Source organism: Indicator indicator, chromosome 18, assembly GCF_027791375.1.
Source record: "Indicator indicator isolate 239-I01 chromosome 18, UM_Iind_1.1, whole genome shotgun sequence".
NCBI classification, from domain to species: Eukaryota; Metazoa; Chordata; class Aves; order Piciformes; family Indicatoridae; genus Indicator; species Indicator indicator.
The window spans coordinates 12859545-12884457 of NC_072027.1; the positions used below are offsets into that span (position 1 = coordinate 12859545).

Below are 24913 nucleotides of genomic sequence, written 5' to 3' on the forward strand. Positions count from 1 at the left end.
GTTTCGTTTTGCTGGTTTCGTTTTGTTGGTTTTGTTTTGTCGGTTTTGTTTTGTTTTCTTTTGTTTTATTGGTTTTGTTTCTTTTTTTTTTCCCTCTGGGGATCTGCTTGTAAAGTTGTCCTTTCAAAAAAAAAAAAAAAAAAAACAACAACAACAACAAAAAAGGCAAAAATAAGCACCTGTGTGTCATCAACAACAAGAAGTCAATTTAAATAGAGCAGTTCATTTTGTGTTTTCAAGTCACAATAAATCCCTAACAGCTTTTCTCCAGCGTTTGCCATCTAGTCTTTTATTAATGTTTTTTATTTTTTATCTTTTTTTTTTTTTTAAACACAATGTACAAAAATAGAGCTTCTTCCTTATCTTTAATGTAAAAATATTCCTCTGGTGCAGTTTTTTTTTTCTTTTCTTTTTTTTTTCTTTTTTGTTTGTGGGTTTTTTTGTTTGTTTGTTTGTTTGTTTGTTTTATGTGGTTCATTATCGTGACACTGTTTTTGTCTGGTTTTAACTGGGGTTGGTGGGTCGTATTCTCTTAGTCCTCTTGGTGACTGTTGTGTACTTGAAAGGTTTCTGTATCTCCACTTGCCCCTTTGGGTACCTCTTCATAAAATGAACATCTTGCTGGTTTTCTCGGGTCTTGGGCCCTTTCCTCGGCCTCCCTTTTTTGGTGAAACCAACATACCAGCCTGAATATTTTGCTGACATCAGTGCCGTGTAGTTGTTTTCTAGAACTTTTTCAATGAAGACACACTCCTTGCTGGTGCCATCAGGCTGAAAAAGAAGAAAAAACACAGCAACAAAATATTCATTATGTAATTGCAAACTCAGTGTCCATCACCTAATTTGGCATCGATAAAATCATCACATCTGGATCTTGGGCTTGGTTCAAACATTGTGAATCAGAGCAAGTAACAAACATCAGCGGAAATAGAAAGGATTAAGACAAAAAGGCATTAAAGCATGAAGTCATAATATCTTTTTAAAAAAAAAAAAAAAAAAAAAAACAAACTCCTGTCCAAGGAGAGAAAGATTTTTCAAAGACAACAGTTGACTTTGCCCAGTCCCGCTCCTTCAGCTGCAAGCAAAGTGAGACATTTAGTTTTGTTTTTTCCATTAGGGAAGGAGGATGAGCTGAACTCCTGCCAGGGAAACATTGTACTTCATCGAAAGAAATTTAAAAAAATCAGAATCTTGCAAGGGCCAAACAACAGCTTTTCCCCTTCCACTACTCACTTTTGATATGTTCTCCAAAATACCTCATGGGTTTGTGTCCATAAATACCCAAATCCCACTAAAATCATTACAAGCCTTAGTCTAAGCCTTCCCAGCACTTTGAAAGCTCCTCCACAGTACCATGAGCACAACACCTGGCAAATAATCTGTGCATGGAGCTCTGGGGATGAGCAGAGGGGTGCTGGAGGCACTGAAGTCCCCAATCCTCAGGACAGCCCTGAAGCCAGCAGTTCCTTCAGCCCCATGTTGCACACCCCAGGCTTGGCTTCAACTCACGTCCCTGAGAAACAGCAGCAGCAGAAAGGGCTGTTCCCATGCTGGAGCAGCTCCCACCAGCATCCCAATGTGATGGCAGTAGGAGGACTACATGGCAGAGTTCTCAGCCACTCAACCCACCCCAGCTCCACTGCCAGAGAGGGTGACACAAGTGCCTGATTTTTCATGTCTCAGGGTAGATTTCTGTTTGCAAGAAGGTTTCATTTCTGGTGGCAGAGGGGACACAGTCCTTCCCCTATCCTGACCTTTCAATCTCAACCTAAAAAAAAAAACCATCCAAAGCTCAAGGATCTGGGTTAGGCTGCCTTGTCCCTGAATTACTTTACTCCTTGCAGAGGGAGCCAAGATCAGCACAGAACTGGAGGCCAAAAGCTCCTGAGAATAAGTGCTGCTTCCCAAGCGCCCTGCAGCAAAATGCCTGCCCTGCTGGGACTCCTTTTCTGATGCAGCCACTTAGTTTGGCTCACACTCTGACAGAGTTTGGCTCAGTTCAGAGATCTAAACAAACAGATCCAGAGCTGGGCTTTGAATGCAGTAGTACATGGACCTTGGGATTGCTTTGGGACTCTATACAGTACATGCAACATGGGAGGGAGTTGCAGCATCACACAATATCTTTAATTACTTCAGCATAGAGGATGTCTTCTCACTTACAATCTTCCACCACAAAACATGTTTTGCTGTTTACCTACTGAGTAACTGATGCTGCACCTAGCACATCACATTGTTGTATGCACCAGCAGTTTGTGTTTCATGGGTTTCAGACAGGAATAAGCACAGTAGGAGCATCATACAGGACTTAATCTGAGTCTCAGCAAAGCCAAAAGAAGGATCTCCATCACAGTATTAGCCCAACCCAGCTGCATATCACCCATCCCTGGAAGGACAGAAGAGCCACAGCAACAGGACCACACAGCACCTGCAGCACTGGTCAGTCCCAGGCTGCAGTAACTTTGCTCAGGGGCTCCTCTGGGCAAGGAGATCAGCTCCATGTATTTGTTACCCTTTTCCCAAGGCCAGGCCAGCCTGTTTTTTCCTAGAAACCTTCCTAAAACATCTTGCACAATCACAGCAGAGGTTAGTGCAGGGGTCATGGGACAAGAGAGAAACCCCTTGGGCTGAGCTGGCTCAGGCTTCCCCACATCTCTGATCCCCAAATAACAGTGTATGAGCTGTAAATGGAGCTGTGAGACAGAACCACAACACAACAACCAAGGCTAGAGTCATGTAGGTAACAAGGGTAAAAGCTCTGCTGTAGCCAGCCTCCATGACCAGCCATCCCTTCCTGGCTTAATACCATGAGCAAAGCTTGAATTCAATACTCCAATAATATGTGATGTTTACCCTCAAATCATTAATGCACCAACACCTAAAAGCTTTTGTTACCATGAGTAGGTCTCATTAAGAGGGCACAGGAAGATCATGGCAACTTCTGCATCAGACATGCTAATCCGGGGTCCGTGTTCTCTATACAGGGACAAAGCTTCTGCCACCAGGACCAGCAGTCTCCATCCTGGGCTAGGCACAAAGGTCCTCATTCTATCATCTACAACTGGAAGCTCACAAACAGTTTAATGAACGACAGAACTGGGCAAAGCTCAGTGGTTCCACTTCCTAGGGGGGTCGTACTCCAAGCCCTGGGTTTGATCAAAGCCACATGAGTGGGGAAAAGGGAAATCAGTCAACACCGTGGGGTTCCACCAGGTTTCAATGGGAAGCCATAAAACCAGCCCCAGGTTGCTCAGGGCTCAGCCCACTACAAACCTTTCCCCAGTGAATGGAGAATTTTTAAACAATACCATGGCTGAGTTTCAAATCCACCCAAACCCAGGTGCTGCTGAACCGGCCGGATCCGTACCGCAGGGGGAGCAGGTAATTGGAAGGGCTGTTCCCCCCGCGCTCATGGAAAGGTCCTGGATTTGAGCCCTGACCTTGTTGCTAGGAGAATTAAGGCGTTTTCATGCAATTTGGGAGGTTTCCGCTTGTACTGCAATGTCAGTTTCTCATGGAAAATGAAGACTGGAATGAAAAGAAAGAGTGTGTGTAGGAGGGGGAAGTTATTCTATTAATAACAAAAAAGTATTTACTTATACCTTCAAATTTGCCGACAGAGCCTAAGACGGAGACAGGAAGTGGAGGAATAACAAGGTGCAACTTCAGGCCAACCTCAGGGCTAATTTGAAGTAAACAAGGTGCAAGAGATAAAATAACTTCATTCTGGAAGAGGAAGAGCTAAACGATTTGATAACATGGAATTGCAGTAACATTTATAAGTACCTCAAGATAAAGCAGGATAAGGCCCTCACTTCCCCAAACAGAGCATTCTTGTCCATGCTAAGACACGTCAGAGGCAGACAAATTACTTCCAAATAATTACAAGATGATTTTACAGCAGCTGTTATAATCCCTAGCAGAATAAATCACTCACACACATTTCCTATACCATGGAGAGCTGGTAATCTATTAAGGAACAAAGCAATTTATAATGGTTTTCAACAATTTGGAGGTGTCACCTTGTTTTCACCAGGAGCCCATCACTTCAGATCTAATCCTGTCCCTGTTTAAACGACAGCACACTGTGTGGGTCACCCATCACCTCACTCCACCAAACAGAGGAGGATAGAAGAGAAGAGAAAAGGAAGACAGAGACGGCTTTGGGCAAGCATCTCTCCCTGCTCCAGCCACTTGCTGCTCCTTCCCCAGGAGCTCCCTGTGCAAATGCTGCTGTCAATACGGGGCTGCACCCTCTGCTGCCAGCGCCAGCTGGGAGATGCTGCCAAGCCACACTGCACACATACTTAGCTGTCGGGGTGGACCTTGCTGAGTGCTTGCCATTCAAAATGTGGAGGTTTAGAGAATCATAGACTCAGAATAGAATGGTTTGGGTTGGAAGCGACCTTTCAAGGTCATCTAGTCCAACCTCGCTGCAGTCAACAGCGACATCTGCAACTAGAGCAGGGTGCTCAGAGCCCCGAACAACCTGACCTGGAATGGTTCCAGGAATGGGAAACCTCCCACCCTCTGTATTTCAAACTGATTCTTTAAAATAGAGTTCTCGAAAGCCTGGGAGCTGTGCAGGAACCACCTGGCATGGTGTGATGGCACTGCCCCATGATGAGGAAGAACCTACATCCAGCCCTGCATCCCCATCACCTGGCAGAGCAGGGCAGGCACAGGGGCTTTGCGGTCCTGGGGGACAAGCTGCTCCTGCATTTTGCTACGACAGTCCCACAGGCAGCAGCTCCAGCTAAGCTCCCTGCTCAGAGAAAGGTGAGATCCACGGCAGAGGCACAACTCTGCCCCTGCAAAAGGCAAGGGCTCTCTTCAAGTCAGCACCTCCACCCCTAAATAACCAGTTTTCCCCTGCGGTCTGTTGCCTGGCCTCATGACAAGGCCATGCCACGATGGAGGTGACAACTTGCAGCTCAGTCTTTGCAGAGAGATAATTGAGAGCATTTTTTGTTTAAACACACTTCTAATAGCTGTGGGAAGATGTGGTGTCTGTTAGTCAGACTTCTGGTGAATGCCTTAAAAAATGCCTGATGTAATAGCCACCTTCTGCAGAAAGCCCTTGGGCTTTGCAGAGGTGAGGGAAAGCACAGCCACATTTGTAAAGCCTGAGCAGCACTAAGCACTAATTCTAGTGGAGCATCTCAGGGAATCACAGAATGATAGGAGTTGGAAGGGATCTCTGGAGATCATCCAGTCCAACCTTCCCCTGTCAGAGCAGGTTCACCTACAGCAGGTTTTACAGGAACACAATGTCCAGGGGAGTTTTGAATGACTCCAGAGATGGAGACTCCACCACCTCGCTGGGCAGCCTGTTCCAGTGCTCTACCACCCTACAAGTAAAGAAGTTCCTCCTCACATTTAGATGGACTTCCTATGCTCAAGTCTGTGCTTATTACTTCTTGTCCTGTCACTGGGTACCACTGAAAAAAGACTGGCCTCATCCTCCTGTCACCCACTCTGTAAGTATTAATAAGTATTGATAAGGTCCCCACTTCTCGCTATCTTCCTACAAAGCAGTTCCCTGTCCATCTTGAACTGGGGAGCCCAGTACTGGACACAATATTCCAGATGAGGCCTTATCAGGGCAGAGTAGAGGGGGAGAACCTCCCTCAACCTGCTGGCCACACTGATGCACTCTATCACTGATGCCATTTGCCTTCTTGGCCACATGGGCACATTGCTAGCTCATGGACTTCCTGTTGTCCACCAGCACTCCCAGGTCTTTTTTCCACAGAGCTGCTTTCCAGCAGGTCAGCCCCTCATCTGTACTGTTGCAGGGGGGTTGTCCTACCTAGGTGCAGGACCCTACACTTGCCCTTCTTGATCTTCACAAGGTTATCCTCTGCCCGACTCTTCCAGCCTGTCCAGGTCACACCAGAGGGTGATCCCCTGGATCCAGCCTGGATACAGAGAGCTGCTGCCCAGTGACAAAGCTGTGCACTCCAGTGGTCCCAGTGCCTTTATTGAGCCAGGCTTGAGCAGCAGCAGGCAGCCAAGGCTCCCCCCTCCAGAAAGGGATATCTTGAGCATGGGGTTGTTTATACATCATGGGCCATTTCCACCCCATGTGCAGCTGAAGAGCTCAGAGCTGAAGGAGCTGTGCTGGAAGCTAGGGGCTCTCCAAGTGTCCTGAGGCTGCTGAGGAGCAGCAGTGGGTTGTTTGTGCAGAGCATTTGGCGACAGGCTCGCCAGTACTAAACGTGAAACACGCTGAACTGACACTAAAGCAGAATTAAGTGCCAAAGCATTTGCTGCTTCTACAATTACACTCCAGAGCGCTTTGGTGCTCCTGCTCTCCTTTTTTATGACCCAACTTGGTCTCATTGTAGTTTGGCTTTCTCATTTTAAGTTCTCCAAATGGAAAGGATCAAAGGGCTCTTTGTTGTCGTAGCAGGAGTGCTCCTCGGAGCGAGGCATTCCTGCCACCAACAGCTTGCTGCTCAGGGGGAATTCGCGGCAGCCTCTGTGCCACCAGCCCCAGCCAAAGCATTAGCAGGTGCAGCGGCCGCCTCCGCCTTCCCCCCCATTAGCTGGCCACGCTGAAGCCACCTGAGCAGCTTTTTATGGGAAAGGGAGGCTGGGGCAGGTTTTCTCATTTATGTTTCACAAATCTGGCTCAGTGGGCACCAGCAAATCCAAACGTCACTTGGCTTTTATGGCAACAATAAGCAGCTCGGGTAACACCGCGGTGCGGGGAGAGATGCCTCCAAGACTGAAAGGTTTCTCTGTTTGCAAAGATCAGGGCACAAATTAAGCCCCACGAGTGATGCTGTGTTAAGCTGCTGCTAGCTAAGCTCCTGTTAAAACGCTTCCCCCCTCCTCAAAGGATGCTGCAATTAGAAGCTCGCGGGGTAAGGGGACTGAACACGTTAGTGATGCGCTGCAAGTACTAACAAACACCAAACCCTACAAAACCCATGAATGTTGGCTTGGCACAGGGCACAGCCATATTCAGCCTTGCAAGTGAGAAGGGGGTGACTCTCCTATCTAATTATCACCTTTCTGCAGGTTCAGTCCCCAGGCTTAAAGTCAAATTGTGGTGACACCAGCCCCCTGTACAAGTGGGAGCACTTCCCTCAGCAAGGAAAGCAAGCCTCCTTTTCTTCAAAACTCTGGAGCAGGGAAAGCAACTGCTCAAGCCAAAGGTTTCCAAAAGATGTGCTTTTGCAAGGAAAAAACTTGAGAACAGCCCCTTTTCTGCAGCCCTGTACCTGCCTCTGTAGACAGACAGACAGTCAGTCAGTCAGAGGGAGTTCCTGAGCAGTGGTACCCCACTGGGCTGGATCTCAGGTCACCTGCAGGCATAAGGCACAGCTCCCCTGAGCTCAGCCTGAGTTCAAAGGGCTGCTCAAGATTTCCCTCCCATGCTGGCACTGTTAGATTCACACACTGCACTAAACAGAAGAAATCCTGCCCTGTGTTTCCTAAATTTCAGAGCAGCAGCAGCAAGGTGAGGTTTGGGTTGTCAGGAGATGTGTGACTTGGCAGCCCCAGTAAGCCACTCCTGAAGCATCCCAGGTGAGTGCTAAGGGCTTGTGCATCCTGCACCACTGACCTGTATAAAGCCCCAGAACTGTTTACACAGCCAATATCTAGTGACATATGACTTTCAGGAAGCATGTTACTTCCTTGTGGTTTTGCACAAGCTCAGCTCCAAGTCAGACAGGCAACACTGAGAAGCACCTCCAGACTCATTCCCCACAGCCTGGAAAATCCCAAATGAAAGATAAGAGAGCAGGGGCTGTGTTAATGTCACAGCTTTTAGCACTGCCATCTCTCCCCCTTCACATGTAAACCTTTTAAAGGTACGTCAGAAAGCATGATGACGAGGTGGTTACAGGAGCTAACAGACCCAGCAATGCTGGAGGAGATACAGCTCCTTTCACAGCAGCACAGCTGAGTGCTCTGGCTGCTGGTAAGCTGGGGCCAGCCCTCTCATCCACTTTACAGGCATTATCAGCACAGCTCCTCATAGCATCCTGATGCTCAGCATCCTGGATTTATGGCAAGGCATCCTGACCACAGAGACACCTCTTGACCCAAATGCACATTCTTGCTCCTCAACTGGGCTGTAAATCAGGGAAGCCACATCTATAACTGCCAAGAGTTACTCAGCTTCATGAATGTTTCCTCCAGCTCCCTGCCCTCTGAACCTGCACAATCCTCCGAGGAAAATACTTAGGAGTCATGATGGGCAGTTCAATAAAAGTGTCTGCCAGCACAGCAGGGAGGTTAATTATGTATAGAGGACATCTAAGTGCATTCATGATCAGGGGAAGTAATACAAAACCCACATGGAGGAGATCCTCCAAAGAGTACATCTCCATTTGGAGGCCCAGTTTCAAAGCAGCATGCCCATGCTTGCACCCACATGCCCAGATGCACTGGGGGTCCATCCCATCTCTCCTGAGAGCATGTGAAAATAAATGGGCACAGTCTTGCACATGTGGGATGGGAGGTACAGGCTTCACAGAGCCCTGTCCCTGTTTGTGCCAGACACAAGCTGCAGGAACCACGGGAGGAAAAGAATGGTTTAAAAATTTCATTTCCTTCAACCTTCCACCCAAAAATTCTGCTTTTCTAACTCTTTTCTAATTCTTGCTCTTGCTGAGCACTGAGCAGATCCCCTCTCAGGCTGCTCTTCTCCAGGCTCAACAGCCCCAGGGCTCTCAGCCTTTCCTCCTCACAGAAATGTTCCAGGCCCCTCAGCATCTTTGTAGCCTCCACTGGACTCTCTCCAGTAGTTCCCTCTCTCTCTTGAACTGGGGAGCCCTGAACTAGTAACAATACTCCAAATGTGGCTTCACTAGGGTGGAGTAAAGGGGGAGGAAAGCCTCATCATTTCAGATGAATGCAATCTCATTCTGCCAACATTCTGGCAGTGACAGTAGTTTGTCTGGCACAAGTTTAAACTGGTGGAGTTTAGAACCAAGAAAAGTCATTGACTGTCTGCAGGATGGCAAACTATATTACTAAGGAAATATAGAAATCCATGATCACATCAAGTGCCACTGATAAAAAAGGATCAACCAGGACTGTTCCAGTTGGTGAATGACAAACTTCCAGCTGAATACAACGAATGCAAGGCTTTCAGGACTTACCCTCCCTTAGGAAAACTTAATTATCTTGAAGTACCCAAAAGACAAGTTAAAAAAATGTCAAGAACATTTAAGCAAAATCTACTTTTCTTTGATGTTAAAAACAGAATTGTAATGGCCGTGTCAAAGGGACCGTCCTTTGCTACTGCTGGAGCAGAGATTTTATTCTCCACTTCAGAGATAGCCTCTGTTCTCACTGCAGCTCCAAAACCAAACTGAGAATCAAGCAGAAACATTTCTTGAAGAGAATCCACCTGAATGTGCATCCCAGCTGGATCTACATGAGGAAGACAAGGCTACATCACTTTGTTCCTTCTTGCAAAATAAATACATCAGCGTATTTGCAAAGTAAAGTTTAGAAGAGGCATCACCATCATCTTAGAGACGCTCAAGAGCAACCAAAATTGCTTTGGACAAAAGATGATCTTAGGAAAGCAATTAAATCCTACTCAATACTTAGCCACAGAAGACACATACAACACACCCCCTCCACCCAAACAGATGAGGAATGTCCAGGACTCAAGGATCCCTTCTCAATAATTTTAATTAACATTTAACCTTAGGGAACTGAAAAATTCCAACATGACACCCAGGTGCAGCCACCAGGAAACACAGGGGACAGGATGCTAGCAGCTTTATGGTGACACTTGCTCCTTGAACATAGAAAGGATGTTATTAAATTATCACCTTTCAGCTTTCAAGAAGGTGTTAATTTTCCTGGAAGAGAATATACAACTGCCAGCCATGGGATAAGAAAAAAATTTAAAGGTCAAGCTTACAAGCTTGGTTCGCAGTGTGAACCTTGACTTTGCAAAGTTCCAGTCTGAGGGAGAATTGGTGCTTCTTAGGCGTACATGAAGGAAAACATGAAGTTTCCTCAAAAGCACCTCTCCTACAAGGACAGGCTGAGAGAGTTGGGTTCATTCAGCCTAGAGAAGAAAAGGTTCCAGGGAGACCTAACAGTGCTCTTCCACTACCTGAAGGAGGTCTGCAAGAAAGCTGAGATGTTTTATTAGGGCATGAGGTGAGAGGACAAGGGGCAGTGGTTTTAAACTAGAGCAGGGCAGGATTTAGATTGGACATCAGAAAGAAATTCTTTACTATGAGGGTGGTGAGGCACTGGAACAGGTTGCCCAGAGAAGTTGTGGATGCCTCCTCCCTGCAAGTGTTTAAGACCAGGCTGGATGAGACCTTGAGCAACCTGGTCTAGTGGAAGGTGTCCCTGCCCATGGCATGGGGGTTGGAACTAGATGATCTTAAAAGTCCCTTCCAACTCAAACCATTCTATGATTCTTCCACAAAATTCATCTCATTCACATCATTCTCTCCTCCCTACCTCCAGCAGCAAAGCACTGCTGTAAACAAATCATCACAAAGACAGAAGCAGGACCAGGCCCATTGCTCACAGAAAACATTAAGGCTGCAAAGGTCCATTGAGCTCACACAAACTCCTAGCACACTGAGGGAACCACAGCAGCATCAGAGCCTATCCACAGTTTTGCCAAGGCAGCCTTGGTGCAATAAATGCTGGAAAATGGTTTTCCTGGGCTCAACTATAAGTGGCTTCTTGGGAATCATTACACAGTTGTGCCATCCAGAGCAAGGGCTGTTGGAACAGCCAAGTAACGCCAAAGCTGGGGTCTGGCCAGCTCTTAGCACATTAAACCTACTGAGAGGTAACATGACAAATTATTGTGCCCACATACCCTGAGCCTGCATGATAACAACATCCCTACTGTAACACCTAGCAATCCCTCCTTGGGGAGGTCTTCTGACACATTTCCAGCACTGTAAAGATTTGAAATTGCAACAAATGAACCAGAAGATACAAATTTCATCAGCATCCACATAAGTTTGAATGTGATGTTTCAGACACCCAGCAGCTGGAAAGGAGCAGTTGTGGAAGGCTGTGCAATGCTACCAAAAGCCTCAAGATATCTGGGGGCTGAGACTGGAAGATGGTGATGGCTGATTTTAGCTTCCACTTCAGGTTTTAATTTCAGGAGAATCTCACAGGATTACAGGATGTTAGGGGTTGGAACGGACCTCTGGAGATCTTTGAGTCCAATCCCCCTTCCAGACCAGGACCATAGAATCCAGCATAGGTCACACAGGAATGCATCCAGATGGGTCTTGAAAGCCTCCAGAGAAGGAGACTCCACAACCTCTCTGGGGAGTCTGTTCCAGTGCTCTGTGACCCTTACAGTAAAAAAGTCCTTCCTCATGTTGAGGTGGAACTTCCTGTGAGCTTAGCTTTTAACTTTTCAGAACAATTATTCAAAATCTTTTCCACTGGCTGCAGCAGAAAGCCTGATTAGGTGAATGCAGAAGATTCCAATGGCTCAACCAAAAGACAGCTAGTTTCATCTCTTCATGGCTTTTAAGATTTTTGCAATCCTGCAGGTCCTGACTCAAGATTTTCAGACACATGAGGCTGGCTTTGGATCAGGTCCCTGTGCAAAGTATGACAGGTTCCAAGGTTGCTTGGCTCCAGGTTCCACTGAAGGAGTTTATTTAGATGACTTAAACTAAACCAAACTCACAGGGGAACGAAAGCCTGGGAACAGTTCCCTTGAAAAGGACCGACCCCACTCTGTAGGAAGAACCAGGCTGCAGTTCAGAATGAGTTCTGAGTGAGATCCAGCAAAGCCATGTCAAGTTTTGCTTTTACACAGGATGCCAAGTCAGAATGGTTTATGGCTGAACACGTCACAGAGAGATCCACAAATCACACGCTATTAAACCCAACACCCCACTAATTCTGGTCGTGTTTTTGTTGCAAATTCAGCATTCAGCCCCAGAAATTGTTCAGTTTTACAAGTCCCTTTCAAGCAACCCAAATACTGTGCAATACTGAGAAAAATTCTGGATAAGCATCAAACCCCTGTGAAACTCAAAGTTCTGCTCCAAATCCAAGATGCAGTTAGGCGTGGGTTTAAATACACAAGCTGAGGAGTGCAAACACCTCATCCATGCCATCAGAGTTTCAAACTGAAACCCCCCCAGTGCCCCACTGCCCTTGCCACACACCTCCCCACATCTTTGCAGCACATTTGGCTGTTGAGATAGACCCTGGGCACAGGCAGGCACTGGCAAGACTTGCATCCAAATGACATGAAGGACTGGGACACACAAAGGACGTAAAGCTCAGAGCTCATCCCTGAGTTTCCTTGTCTCAGGCTAACACAGACTCTTGGCCTTACAGCAAGGCACTGGTTTCCCACCATCACTGCTTCAAAGGTGGCTTTCCAAGAAAGCTCAATTACAGCCTTGACCAAAGTCAACTGATGAAAAAAAATGGTGCAGGTACACTGATAAGACTTTGGAGAAGCCATCTGGTGTCTCCCATCCAGGTAGGTCCCCTTGTCCTACAAAGGATGGCTCCCAGTGAACCACCTGGAGCTCCCATAACGTAACCTGCTCCTTCTCCTCTAAGACCAGAGGTATAAGAAAGGGCCAAGACTGCAGGCATGGGCCATAGCGAGCACCTTCACTCTTTGATGCTGTCAGAGGTTTTTTTAGCCAACTTTCCTGACTAAACACACACACATGCTTCAAGAAAACCCCTATTTTAAAGCTGTAATATAAACAACCCCAAATTATTACTATCCCCTAAAGGCTACTGCTGGCAGGCATCAGTGATAAAGCTCTGCCAGAGCAGTCTGGCATCTAGCAACAATTTGTTTGTTGTCCTGCAAAAATACAGAGAGCCTTGCCATATGGTATGAGCAACTTTCTGGTAACATTAAGAAATGTATTGGCTTGGAAAGCAGTTATCACACCAGAAAAAATCTTACATCTGAGAGGCAGGTCTATGCTGTAAGTAGTATCAGCACAGAGGTGCTGGTCAGGGGTGGAAGAGAGATGGTAGCAGCCAGCAGAGCCATGCCACCTCCAGCCCCCACCATGGGTCACATTTTCCTGGCACAGGAAAATGTTGATCCAGGAGCTGGACCATGCTCGAGGGCCCAAGGTCAAGGTTGCTCATCTGTGCTTTATGATGGCTTCAGCACTACAAACATGTCAGCAAAACTGTCCCAGAAAGCACCTGAGTTCCTTTCAGAGATCTGAAGCAATGCCTGAGCTGCCTTGACCAGCCCAGGCTTCCTACCTTTAACCAAAGAGCTTTTTCCCACCACCCACATGAAGCACAGAGAAGGGAGAAATAAATCCAAACTGATGAAAATGCCTTTTCAATAATAACACAGGTATACTGCAATGATCTTCTGAGAGCCTGTGCATACCAGGTCACTGAGGATTTTGAGATGGTGCAAATCTGCACATGGATTTGGTGGAAAATCACCTATTTTATACTATTGCATGCACTCAGACTTGAATTCTTAGAAGGAGCTGAGCTGATGTGGTGAGCAGGGACTCCTCAGTATCCAACCTCACTGCTCTCACTTTCTGTAGAGCTGGTGGAGATGATACCTTTGATAGACCCCATTTTGTCTATTGCTTTTCTGACTCTACCCCTATTTCTGGAGTTTTCCATCCTGCCTCAGAAGAAGGCCTCACCCCATGTGCAGTGGTAGAGGAGTTTTCTGCAGACTCACAGTATCAAGATTATATTATGTGGAGGTACATTACACAGGAGCACAGCACACAACTGACAGTCACCATGCTGTTCCAACACCACCTGCACTCTGAGTCCTATTCCACCCTGAGGAGACGGCTCCAGCACCTACCATCTGCTTCTGCTTCCTGGAAGAGCTCAAAGAGTGACTTAATGCACTGAGAGATGAAGCTGTTCTCAATATGAAACCAACAGGGAACCATATTGCTGCTGGATCTGGAAAAGACATAATCCGTCTGATGCCATGGAAGTGAGATTGCTTGGAGCATCTTCTGAAGAAACTTCTGGATCAAACCACAGGTGTGCTTAGGTCTTTCCCCTTTCTTCTCAAACTGTCTGGATTCCTTCCAGTCATTACTTACCTTCCCTGCTTCTAAAAACTGATGTCTCCCTCATCACCATCTGCAATAAGCAGCCTCTCCTCCCACCTGGCAACTTTGTAAGAAGCCAAGGTCTGCTCTTTTCTGCCCTTGGTCTGTCTATAAAGGCCTGTCCCTTTATAGCTGGGAGAACAAAATACTCTCCTTACAGATACCTGCTACAGCCTGAGCACTAGTGTCAACCAGATTGTGTGATCACATGGGTGGCTGGGAGAGAACCATGGGAAATTCCCTGGCTGCAATGCCTGGGGGTAGGAGGTACTCTGATCACCATATACCAGCCTAAACAGTGGGGCAGTGCCTAAAGAGAGGGGCAGGGCTTTGGTCATCTTGTAATGGTGCTATGGATCCAGCTTAAACCTCATAGAGATCACTGACCACTTGCAAAGGCTCTCCTGAAAGAGGGTTAAAAAGGGTAAGGAGAGGAAATCTCTGCAGCTTCCTGCACTTCTAGAGAGTGTGCATTTGCTGCAAGGGCAGGCTCAGCAAGAGCAGGTAGAGGTGGCCAAGCTAATTAGCAGCCACCTGCTCACAACACAGGCTGCTATTCCTTGTTCTTCCTTCCTAGACTCTTAAAAGACTTACCTTTGACAGACTTCTACAAACACGGTGTCCCCATTTTATTATAGACATCCTTATCTCAATGCACAATATAAGAGAAGCTGAGGCAGAGAGAAAAAACAGAGGACTTCCCAGGAGAACCACAGTGAGAAACTCAGAGCTCCTCCAAAGAGACCATTGGCTACTCTTCTCACCTAACACTGAATTGTTGCAACTATTCAGAGTCCTTTTCTTCTATGTGGCCAGTCACTTTGTGTCTTGTCCCAAGTGGACAATATTGAGCCTCTCCTTGAAAAGAGAGTCCCCTTCTCCCACGTGTTTGTAAGAAGCTATTTCAGGTCAGGTTGTTTGGGGCTCAGAGCAACCTGCTCTAGTTGCAGATGTCCCTGCTGACTGCAGTGGAGTTGAAGTAAATGACCTTTAAAGGTTTCAACCCCCAAAACCAGAAAACTCAGGGCCTACAGTTATTACATGTGTATAGACAAAGGCACCAAAATCCCACAAAACAATTAAAAACCCCATAAAAATTACATGTTTCTTAGGCCTTTTTCCACATAACACCAACAATTAAAGAAACACAATCTGATCTTTTTTCCCCTTGTGCTGGTCATCTTGAGCAGCAAAGTCACTGTCTCTGCAACACCTGCCCTGTCTCCAGTTTTCATAAGCAGCATGTAGAGTGCCAGTGACCTCAGCAGTTGTATGCTGTGATAATAAAGTTAGAAGCCTGTCCAAAACACCTCCAAGCCCTTTGGCCAACACTGGCCATGAACACACGTGCAGTAACAACGAAACAAGGGAGAAAGCAGAAGGTTTGGGGCTCCTGAGAAAGCTCCATCAGGCAGTCTGTGCTCAGAAATGCTGGCATAGGTGCAATTTTTGATAGATAAATCAAAAGAGGCAAAGGCTGCTCTTCTCAGCCCTGGGGGTTAGGCTGTTGGCCTGCAACACAACCAGCTCCAAGGTGGGGAGCAAGCCCAGCCTCTGGAGCTCTTGCATTTGTCACCAGTTTCAGCTGAGAACAACAACAACCTGCTCTGGTTTGTAATACCCTTTGTAGGTGATTATGGGAAACAAAAAGGACTAAATTCAAAGCAGGTTTTCAACTGGGGGGGGTCCAAAACTGCTGACTGAGGAGGAGAACAAAGCCAGATGGCATATGCTGGTATTGCTTAGGATTATGCAATGTAAGGCAATAGGAAATAAGGAGAGAAAAAGACCCAGTTTGGTCCCATGGCTCTGCTCTTGCCAAAGGAACATAGCAGGGTGACCGTGAAACAATCACTTTGTGGGTTTCATTCCCCTCCACCCCCAGACTGAACTTAAATATTTGTATAAGCCCAGGCATAACTTTTATCTAATGTTTTCCTTGGGGTTTACTAGCTGTTTAGAGCATTCAGGCTAAAAAGCATTCCCTCAAAGTCTTGCCACAAAAAGAGCTGAAACCATGATACTAATTAAAACCACACTCTTTGGTATCAAGAAGACATGCTATTATTTTCTTTTTTTTTTTCTTTTTTTCTTTACTCAGGAGAAGCTGTTCATACGGGCAACACGCCTGGAACATTTTCCTTCCAAACACCATGCTCTGGACCCCCTCCTGCTCAGGTCACCTGGCTTGTGAACTTGTCAGCAGTCTGGGGTGGGAAGGCTCCTATTTGCAAGAATAGATTTATTCCTTTTTTCTTTTTTTTTTTTTTTTAATAGCAAGCCATTTGCCAGCTTAACCTTGTGAGAAGCACGTCAAGAAAAGAACACCACACACAAAAAAAAAAAGCTTTACACTGCATGAAAGCTGACAAGCTAAAGAACTGTCCTGCCTTGATGCCCAGGGGGTGAAAAACAAGGGATGAATCTTCCCAAAGTATACTGCAGGTTTTGACTTTGCCAGGATGCTCCTGGACGCTTGGCATAGACCTGGAAAGGGAGAGGGTTGTCCTGTGTGCAACTGCTCGTCCACCCTGGGGTAAGGGCTGATAAATGCCCTGCACCAGTACAGGTTAGGGACTGACCTGCTGGAAAGCAGCTCTGTGGAGAAGGACCTGGGAGTGCTGGTGGATGACAAGTTCACCGTGAGCTGCAGTGTACCCTCGTGGCCAAGAAGGCCAACGGTGTCCTGGGGTGCACTGAGAAGAGTGTGGTGAGCAGGCTAAGGGAGGTTCTCCTTCCACTCTACTCCACCTTAGTGAGGCCACATTTGGAGTATTGTTTCCAGTACCTGTGCTCCCCAGTTCAAGACAGACAGGGAAGTAGTGGAGAGAGTCCAGCAGAGGCAATGAAGATGCTGAGGGGACTGGAGTGTCTGTGTGGAGGAAAGCCTGAAAGGTTTGGGACTGGTTAGCCTGGAAAAGAGCAGCCTGAGAGGGAATCTTCTCAATGCTCACAAAGACCTAAAGGATGAGGGGCAAGAGGATCAGGCCAGACTCTTGTCAGTGGTGCCACACAGGATGTTCCACCTAAACATAAGGAAGAACTTCTTTGGTGTGAGGGTGCTGGAGCCCCCAAGCAGGATGCCCAGAGAGCCTGTGGAGTCTCCTTCTCTGGAGAGATTCCAAACCCACCTGGACACTGTGATCCTGGGCAACCTGCTGTGGGCAACCCTGTTTTAGCAGGGGAGTTGCACTGGATGATGTCCAGAGGTCCCTTCCAACCCAAACCATATTAGGGTTATGTGAAAGAACGTAAGATTTCATGCTCATTTTACTCTGTCTAATTTGAATGCTTCTAAGGTGTCCATTACTGTGGTATCACCACCTTATAAACATTAACAAAATCATCCTTGTAACATTTCCAGGAAAGAGCTATTATCACATTTAAAGGCTGGAAAAGTAAGGCACAAAAAAAAAGAAAAAGTTAAAGGGCAGTAAAATCTTCAAACCTGCATATCCTGAGAGATCTAAATCCAATAAAAAAAAAAATTCCTTATTGAAGACCAAACAACTCAGGACAATAACTGCACCACAGAAGAGCAAGAAGCAGGGAGAACCAGCTGCTTTGGTCCATTCCTCCCAGAGCACCAAATTCCAGGTCCTCAGGGATTCTGAGCAGCATCCTGGATGTTTCTGCCTGGCCAAAGCAGCTTGGCAGATGGGCTGGGGCTGCACAGAAGCATCCACACTGCTCGTGAGGAAAGCAGAAGCAGCAGGAGGGATTCTCTGCGGAAGGCACTTGTCCCACAAGTGTCACTCTAGGGACCACAAAAATAAATAATGTTTCATCAGAGCAAGCTGGCTTCTGATTTCTGTTTGGGAGCGTGGCTTTCGCTGTGTTGACTCACAACAAAACTCGGCTTCCCTTTTTCACAGCCACAAAGATGCCAAATTTTAACTCCTGGTGGTGCAAAGTGTGGGCAGTTGGGGAGGGGGCCTCTGAGAGCTGAGAGATTTTATTGTACATTTAGTTTTTGGTGATACTTTAGCTTTGAGCAAGCTCCTGCCTGGTTAGCAAGCCTCCAGGGCTGCCAACAATGCCTAAGTTACAAAAACAACTTAATACATAAAAAATATGACTTCAGCAAAGAAGTTAAGCTGGATGGGTGACTGCGCTGTAATTTGTTACATGCTTCCATTGTGCAGGGATCCAAAGTAATGAAATATTCCGTAACGCTAGAACCGTGAGGCCCAGCCCCAGGATGATGTTCAGATTCCAGTATTAGCTCTGCCACACCATCCTCTGGCTCACCACTGAAAGGACCCTTATGTTGCCTACCTCTCTAGCATTAACCTTCTCAGAACCAGCCTATCCAGCACCAGCATCTCCAGCATCAAACGCATTGGCATCAATCTCCCCAGGACCACCTCCCAGCACCAGTACCAACCTTATCAGCACCACACTTTCCAGCACCAGACTCTCCAGCATCAACTTCCCCAGTACGAACCCCTCCAGCATCAGCATCTCTAGCACCGACCTCTCCAGTGCAAGCCTCCCCAGCACAGTTCTCCCCTTGCCCTTTTACTCTGAATTTCCAAAGAAAGATCGAGTAATGAAGTTAGTGTGGAGATGGCCACGACACGGGGATGCTGAGATGACATGTCATGTCAATGCAAGTGTAAAGCTCAAACACTCAAAGCATCAGAGAACCCCAGGGCTGGCTGAAGAGCTGGATTTTGTGGATGCAGGCCTCAGGAAGAACCCAGGCTGCCTTGCAAACCCCACATCCCCTCCATCCTGCTGTTCATTTGAGACTGACAGGCCAAGCTCAAACACATCATTACAGCCTTGAGGAGGCTGCTGAAGGTAACACTCATGTTACAAATGAATTAATAGGAAACACTTACCTTCCCCACTAGTTTGCCTTTCCTGTTCATGCAAAGGTAGAAGTCTGTCTCCTTTCCTTTGATCCGGACTTGACTGCCAAAAGTGTCTGTTTCCACTAGAAGCTGGGCTTGTAAAGGAAGAAGAAAAAAAATAAAAAAGCATTTACCAATGTGGTTCCAATAAGTTAGGGTGTGCAAAGCTCATCAGCAAGTTGTCCCATTACCTCTACCTGAACCACACCACACTGGGATGCTCTGCAAAAAACAATTCAGGGAACCACCCAGGGGCTGAGCTCCAGGCCTGGTCACAGGTGCAGATCTGACACATGTCCACTGACTCCTGTGTAGGTGCTCCAGATTCAATGCCACTTTATCAGAGAGCAGGCACAGACGGACTTGTACTCCATCTGTCCACATCAACCTCACCACCTCATCAAGCTCTATACTAATGCTCTGCACATCAGGAGGGTTCTTGGAAAGCACAGATGTGGATTTCAGTCTCATAAAGATAGAAGATTAGCACGACAAGAATGGAAATCCTTTCCCCACTGCCAGCAGCCCTCAAACACTGCACAAGTGGTCCAGCCACATGTTCATGGTGCAAAACATTGCAGCGATCTCTTAAAGCTCCTAAAGCTGCCCTCAACACCTAGCAGGAGAGAAATTCGGCAGTGCCTGATGAACATCCACAGTGTAGATGTCCTCTGTATGTCTAGCTGTGGTCCCAGGAGGTCACTAATTGTTTTCTGGCAGCCCAGGTCCATGAATCCTGCTCTAGCTGGGAGAAATATAGCCAATTTCATAGTGTCTTGCGTGTTTATTAAGGACAGAACTGCTTTGCAGCATCTCAAGGAGCCACTGCAGAAGATAGACTTCTGGGGCATCTTCAACAACCACCTGCCCTGACCCAACTATACTGAAGTGTATATACACTGCAGAAGCATAGCATGCCTTCAACATCTCAAAAACCTACACACATCCAGATCCAGCATTTTATTCCCTCTCTGATCTGAACAGGAATTTCAGTCATGCTCAAGGTTCGGATTCCAGGAATTTCCCTGGAGAGGCAGGAACAGGCAGACTGGACATTTTGGTTCAGATCCATCCCTGATACGGAGGGGGAGAAAGTAGACATGGTCGAAACACAATGCAAGAATGTGTAAGTGTCAGCAAGTGTAAATCCACGGTCCTGCTCTGGAAATACTCACGCTTGTAAGACCTGAGCCTTGCCGTAGAAGCACAGCGTTTGCCAAACTCTGGAGAATGTTTGATCTGTGCTGCAAAAAGTCACATTCTTTTTGGCATTCATATTTCAAACTTAAAAACCCTCTAAGAGCAAATATGTTCACTGTAAGGATTTACCATGGGGATAGAAATAGGAGTTTGTTTCATTTAAACACATTAATATTTTTCCCACTTGTAAAGTCAGCTCTTGGCTTCTGCAGCAGTGCAAACATCACAAACCTTTAACTCACAAGGGCCCTAAACAGAGTTTTCCCTCAGCAGCTCAGGCACAGATGCAAGCTCAGGGTTTTCCACTTATGAGGTTACCTTTATACAGATATATCTGTTAAACCTGTTATCACAGGGGATATTTAAAGAACAGCTTCTTTCAGACAGCAAGAGGGATAATGACTGTATTAGAGCAGAATATTACCTGCAATCGTGCATAATCAGGGTGGGTGCAATGGAGAGCAGCCTTCAAGCAATAACTGGGTGCATTCTCTCCACACCTGCCAAGGTGGTATTGAACCAGTGACTACTTCCTTGAGGAAAGGCCTCAGCAAACAGAAATGTCCCATCACAGTAGGGATATCAGGATAAACCAGGACAGGATGGGGGAAGATGGCACAGGGTCAGACAGGTCTTCAACAGGAGACTGACCAACATGGTATACAACTTGGTGAATGCCCACTGCTTCAGGAAGTTCAGGGGTGCTGCTCAGATGCAACACAGCACTAATAGACTAGAGAATAGCCAAGGAAGGACTATCTTTAAAGAGCTGACAGTGAAAGGTCTTTTCCTTGCATGAGCTAATGGTCAGCATCAGAGGAGAGCAGCAGCCTGCACATGAGGGAAGGTTACAGAGCCAGCACAAGCTGTCCCAAAGATTGGCCCAAGAACCACAGCCAACACCCAGAGCACCAAGGAGCTGCACATAGATCTAGAATGTCAAATCCACCCAGGCACACAAACAGACCCAGGCCACCCACCGAAAGGGTCAAGCCAGGGCTTCGCAGCTTGCACACAGGCAAGAACAGGACATGGCAAGTTCCTGTCTAAGCTGTGAGGCATTCCCCATCCATTCCACACTCAGTACTGCAACTAAAGCTGCTAAGAATAATGCTGAATATCAGAAACTGGGTTTGGCCAGCCCAGGTAGGAGCTAATGTTGGTAAAACACTCCAACATGAGAGCACTGAGCTGTGGTCCCAATGGGCAGCTGGCAACCCACACCTCTCCAATACAAGTCCCTGCTGGCAGCTCAGATGGACAAACACAGGACACACTGGCTCACATTCCCCACCCCCTTGCTCTGCAGCCAGCATGAGTAATATCCAAGCTGATTTTAATTTGAAAAATATCACCTTAAAAAGATGCCGGTTCCCTGCTGTGAAAATTAAAACCATCTGGATGGAGTGATTTCAAATAATTAATCTAGGTCTCCTTTGACACCACTACTAATTAAAATATGATACCTTCCTCCCCCCCTTTTAAATAAAGAATTTAAATAAAGTTTAAAGATCTAATAAAATAATGTCATAATTTAGAACTAAATGGAAGTCACCTTTCCTGCAGGCTGCAAAGGTTATGTCGGTGCTGAGATCCCTCCCAAGCGAGTGCCACGGCACAGACCAAGCAGCAGCAGATGGGCAAGCACCCAGTGCAACACCCACAACGGCACACATACCCCAGTGCCCAGAGGAGGTCTGTGAGCACCAAAGACTGTCCTGCACCCAGGAGTGGTGGTCCTTCCCACCCTGTCTAGGAGTGGGAAGCAGAGAGAAGGAAGTTCAGCAGATGCTGTCTGCTCCCGACTGTGAGTCTAGCTGCCGATGTTCAGGCTAAGGCCATCCATAGGTATCCAATTCTGAAACACCTGCATCTTAAGATGTTGGAAACATCTTCTTATTTTTATGAAACCTTGAATTCCTTCCTACAAGAAAGATCAGTAAAGTATTAGAGCTGGGGTCACAGCCCAGCTGGCTTCCAGGCTAAGGAACCTCTTATAACTTATTCACCTTTCCACAAGAGACATCTCCCAGAATTCTCCCAGGAGCCCAGGCAGAGACCTTGAACAACACATCTAGTCAGCTAAGATCAGCTGAGATGGATGAACCCCAGCCTTGAATGCTGCAACAAGAGCTTCTGGGGGATGGAGGATGGCCCAGCAGAAGGGGCTGCTGAGGTTTTTTGCCCCACTCACATGGCAGGAGAAAGGCTCAGCCACCATTACCAAGATTTAAGTTAGTGTAAACAGGACTTGGCTCACCGTCTTGTCTCTCTGATAAAGATGCTCTAGCCAGAACAAAACCACCAGGAAATATCTAGGAGAATTTCCACTGAGAGCTCAAGTCAAAAAAATCCCACCAAGCTGGAGCAGTGTCCCCACAGCAGTTTGCTGCTCTAGACACCTGACTTCCAGCTCCATTAATCCCTGGATACACCACAGAGAGATTAGAATCTTTGTTTCCAAAAGCCCTGCACTCTAGGCTTCAGATCAGGTATTATTGTTTAAATTCTTTGACAGCTAGATATTCAGATACATTTCCAGGGGGAAAAAAGAGATGGGGGGGGAGGGAAAAAAATAAAAAAAGAGGCAAAGAGAAAAGATGTCTTTAGAGGGTGAGATCTTCTGCTACATGCTTTTGCCTTATTGGCCCATTTAACCTAAACCTTCCTGAAAACTCCCACTGGAAGAGATTGGAATTCCTCACATGTCTAGGTGAAAAGGATTACATATGTATGTTGAAAAGCTATCTTCCAGCTAAGAAAACATGAAGTCAGGGAGATATGTGAAGGTGGCAGAAAATATGCCAAATTATCTTTCAAATATTTCCTGGGAGTGGGAGGACAGGAGCCAGAAAAGCAGGGGGTAAGAAAAGAGAAAGAGGGCACCTGAGAAGTGTAAGGTTTTCTTGTACCTATCACAAAATCCTAAATACAAGACAGTTTCAGACCAATAAAGAGATAAAAGGGGAAAACACCAGCAAGGTGCAGAAGGACTGAATACTTGGAGTCTACCCACCGTTGCTTTGGGGCTTTTTCTCAGGTGAAAATCCTGCAAAAGGAACCACAGAGAGAAAGAAACTACAGCCACTTATGCTTGAAGTCAGCTGAAAAAGTATCCTCAAGGAAAAGGCTTGCAGAGAGGACCCAGATTTTGTTGCACTTTTTTTTTTTCTGATGCACTTACAAAGTTGGGAAAACCATTCTCAGCACTTGAAACTATTCCCAGTTAATGGAGAGGAAGGATGTAGCTGGGAGCAGAGTCTGTGTGCTTTGAGAGCAGCTTTCCAGTGTGGTTACTGTGGTGCTATGAACCAAGACAAAGAGCATTTCCATAGCTCACAGCATATTTCACATCCGATGGGAGACTAACACCTACCCTCTGGCAAGGCTGAATCTTTCAATTTGAACCCCAGCACGGCCAAAGGTACTTAAAATAGTAGAAATCTGTTCCAAGATGGCCTCTCCCCTACCAAAACCACATGAAACCCTTGCAGGACCACAACATAGGAGAGAATGACCGTGTCTCCACTTCACATTCATGATGTAATGACGAGGGAATATGGCCAAAATTAGGTAAAGTCTGGAGGGTCTAATAAAGCCCATGGGCTGTGAATAAGTGAGGGAATCTAGGCTGCATCCTCGAGCTTGGTTTGCACACTTGTATATTCCTCTAAACCGTAGTATTTAAAATAGTTATAACTCCTTCAACCCAACTCCCTTCTCAATTATTCAGGTGGAATCAGGACTAACCACCACAATCAATGAGGCTGGTGCCCAGGAGGGCAGAGCTCTGACCCACATACCACTGAAATTAGCTCATCGAGCCTGTCTTGAGCTTGATAGGATACATAGGATATGTATGTCAAATCATTACAAGGGATGGTCATGGGGGAGAGGAGTAAGAGCAGATCTACCATTCAGGCTCCAGGTATTTTCTTTTTTAAGGCACTGCTTTGGAGAAGCGAGGCAACTGCGTGGTGCACCCCGTGGTACCCCAGACTGTTAAAATGCTGCTTCTCTAAAGGAGGTTTCCTTTGACCATGCTTTTTACTCATAGAGCTGATGCAGACAGGGAAATAGACACGATCCGGAGCGCATAAGCCTCTCAGTGCATCAACACATGACAAGTGCCACTCTCCCATGGCACTTCTCCCTGTCCCAACTTGGGGTGAGAAGGGGAGCAGGACAGAGGCCTCTGTGTGAACAAATGAAAGGCTGCAGAGACACCCTGCCACTTGCTTAACAGCCTCAGTAGCTCCCAGAAACCAGACAGGTTAAATATTTGCATGGGAGACATCAGAAGAAAATCTGTTATGCAGCAAAGACCTGAAAGGCACTTACACTGCAGCAACCTGATCCAGCAAATACTCTCACATGAAGGGCTTCACACACATCGGAAGCCCTCCAGTGCTGATAAAGACCCCGACATGGCTTCAGGGTACAACGTCTGTCACCTGCTGCATGGTTGGAGATGCTGGGAGCACAGCTTTGGATATGGAAGTGCAAGTTTCCCCTTCCTCAATCCTCCCCAGAGCTCTCTCCTCATGCTGCCTACCTGCAACTGCCCTGAGGGCTTGATGTGACGGAATGAAGTGCAGGATCACAGCACTTGTAACAAAGAAACAGGAGCTAATGTGCCCCTTCCTGGCACACTCTGGGACACCTTTTGCTGGGTTTCACTTCTGCACTAGCCAATAAGAGATTCAATCCCTAGGAGATGCTTTCAGGCACTCCCTTCTGCAAAACAACCACCTAACCCCAAGAAGGCATCCTGTCCCATCTCCAGGA

At 46.7% G+C, this 24913-nt stretch overlaps 1 protein-coding gene across 1 annotated transcript in view; it reads right to left on the minus strand.

Moving 5' to 3' along the window:
- Positions 1 to 504: 504 nt before the first annotated feature.
- Positions 505 to 24913, minus strand: part of FGF18 (fibroblast growth factor 18) — a 57473-nt gene continuing 33064 nt past the window's right edge. The window contains 2 exon segments of the mRNA XM_054388956.1: positions 505 to 771; positions 18914 to 19020. Coding sequence (XP_054244931.1) covers positions 505 to 771; positions 18914 to 19020 — 374 coding nt within the window.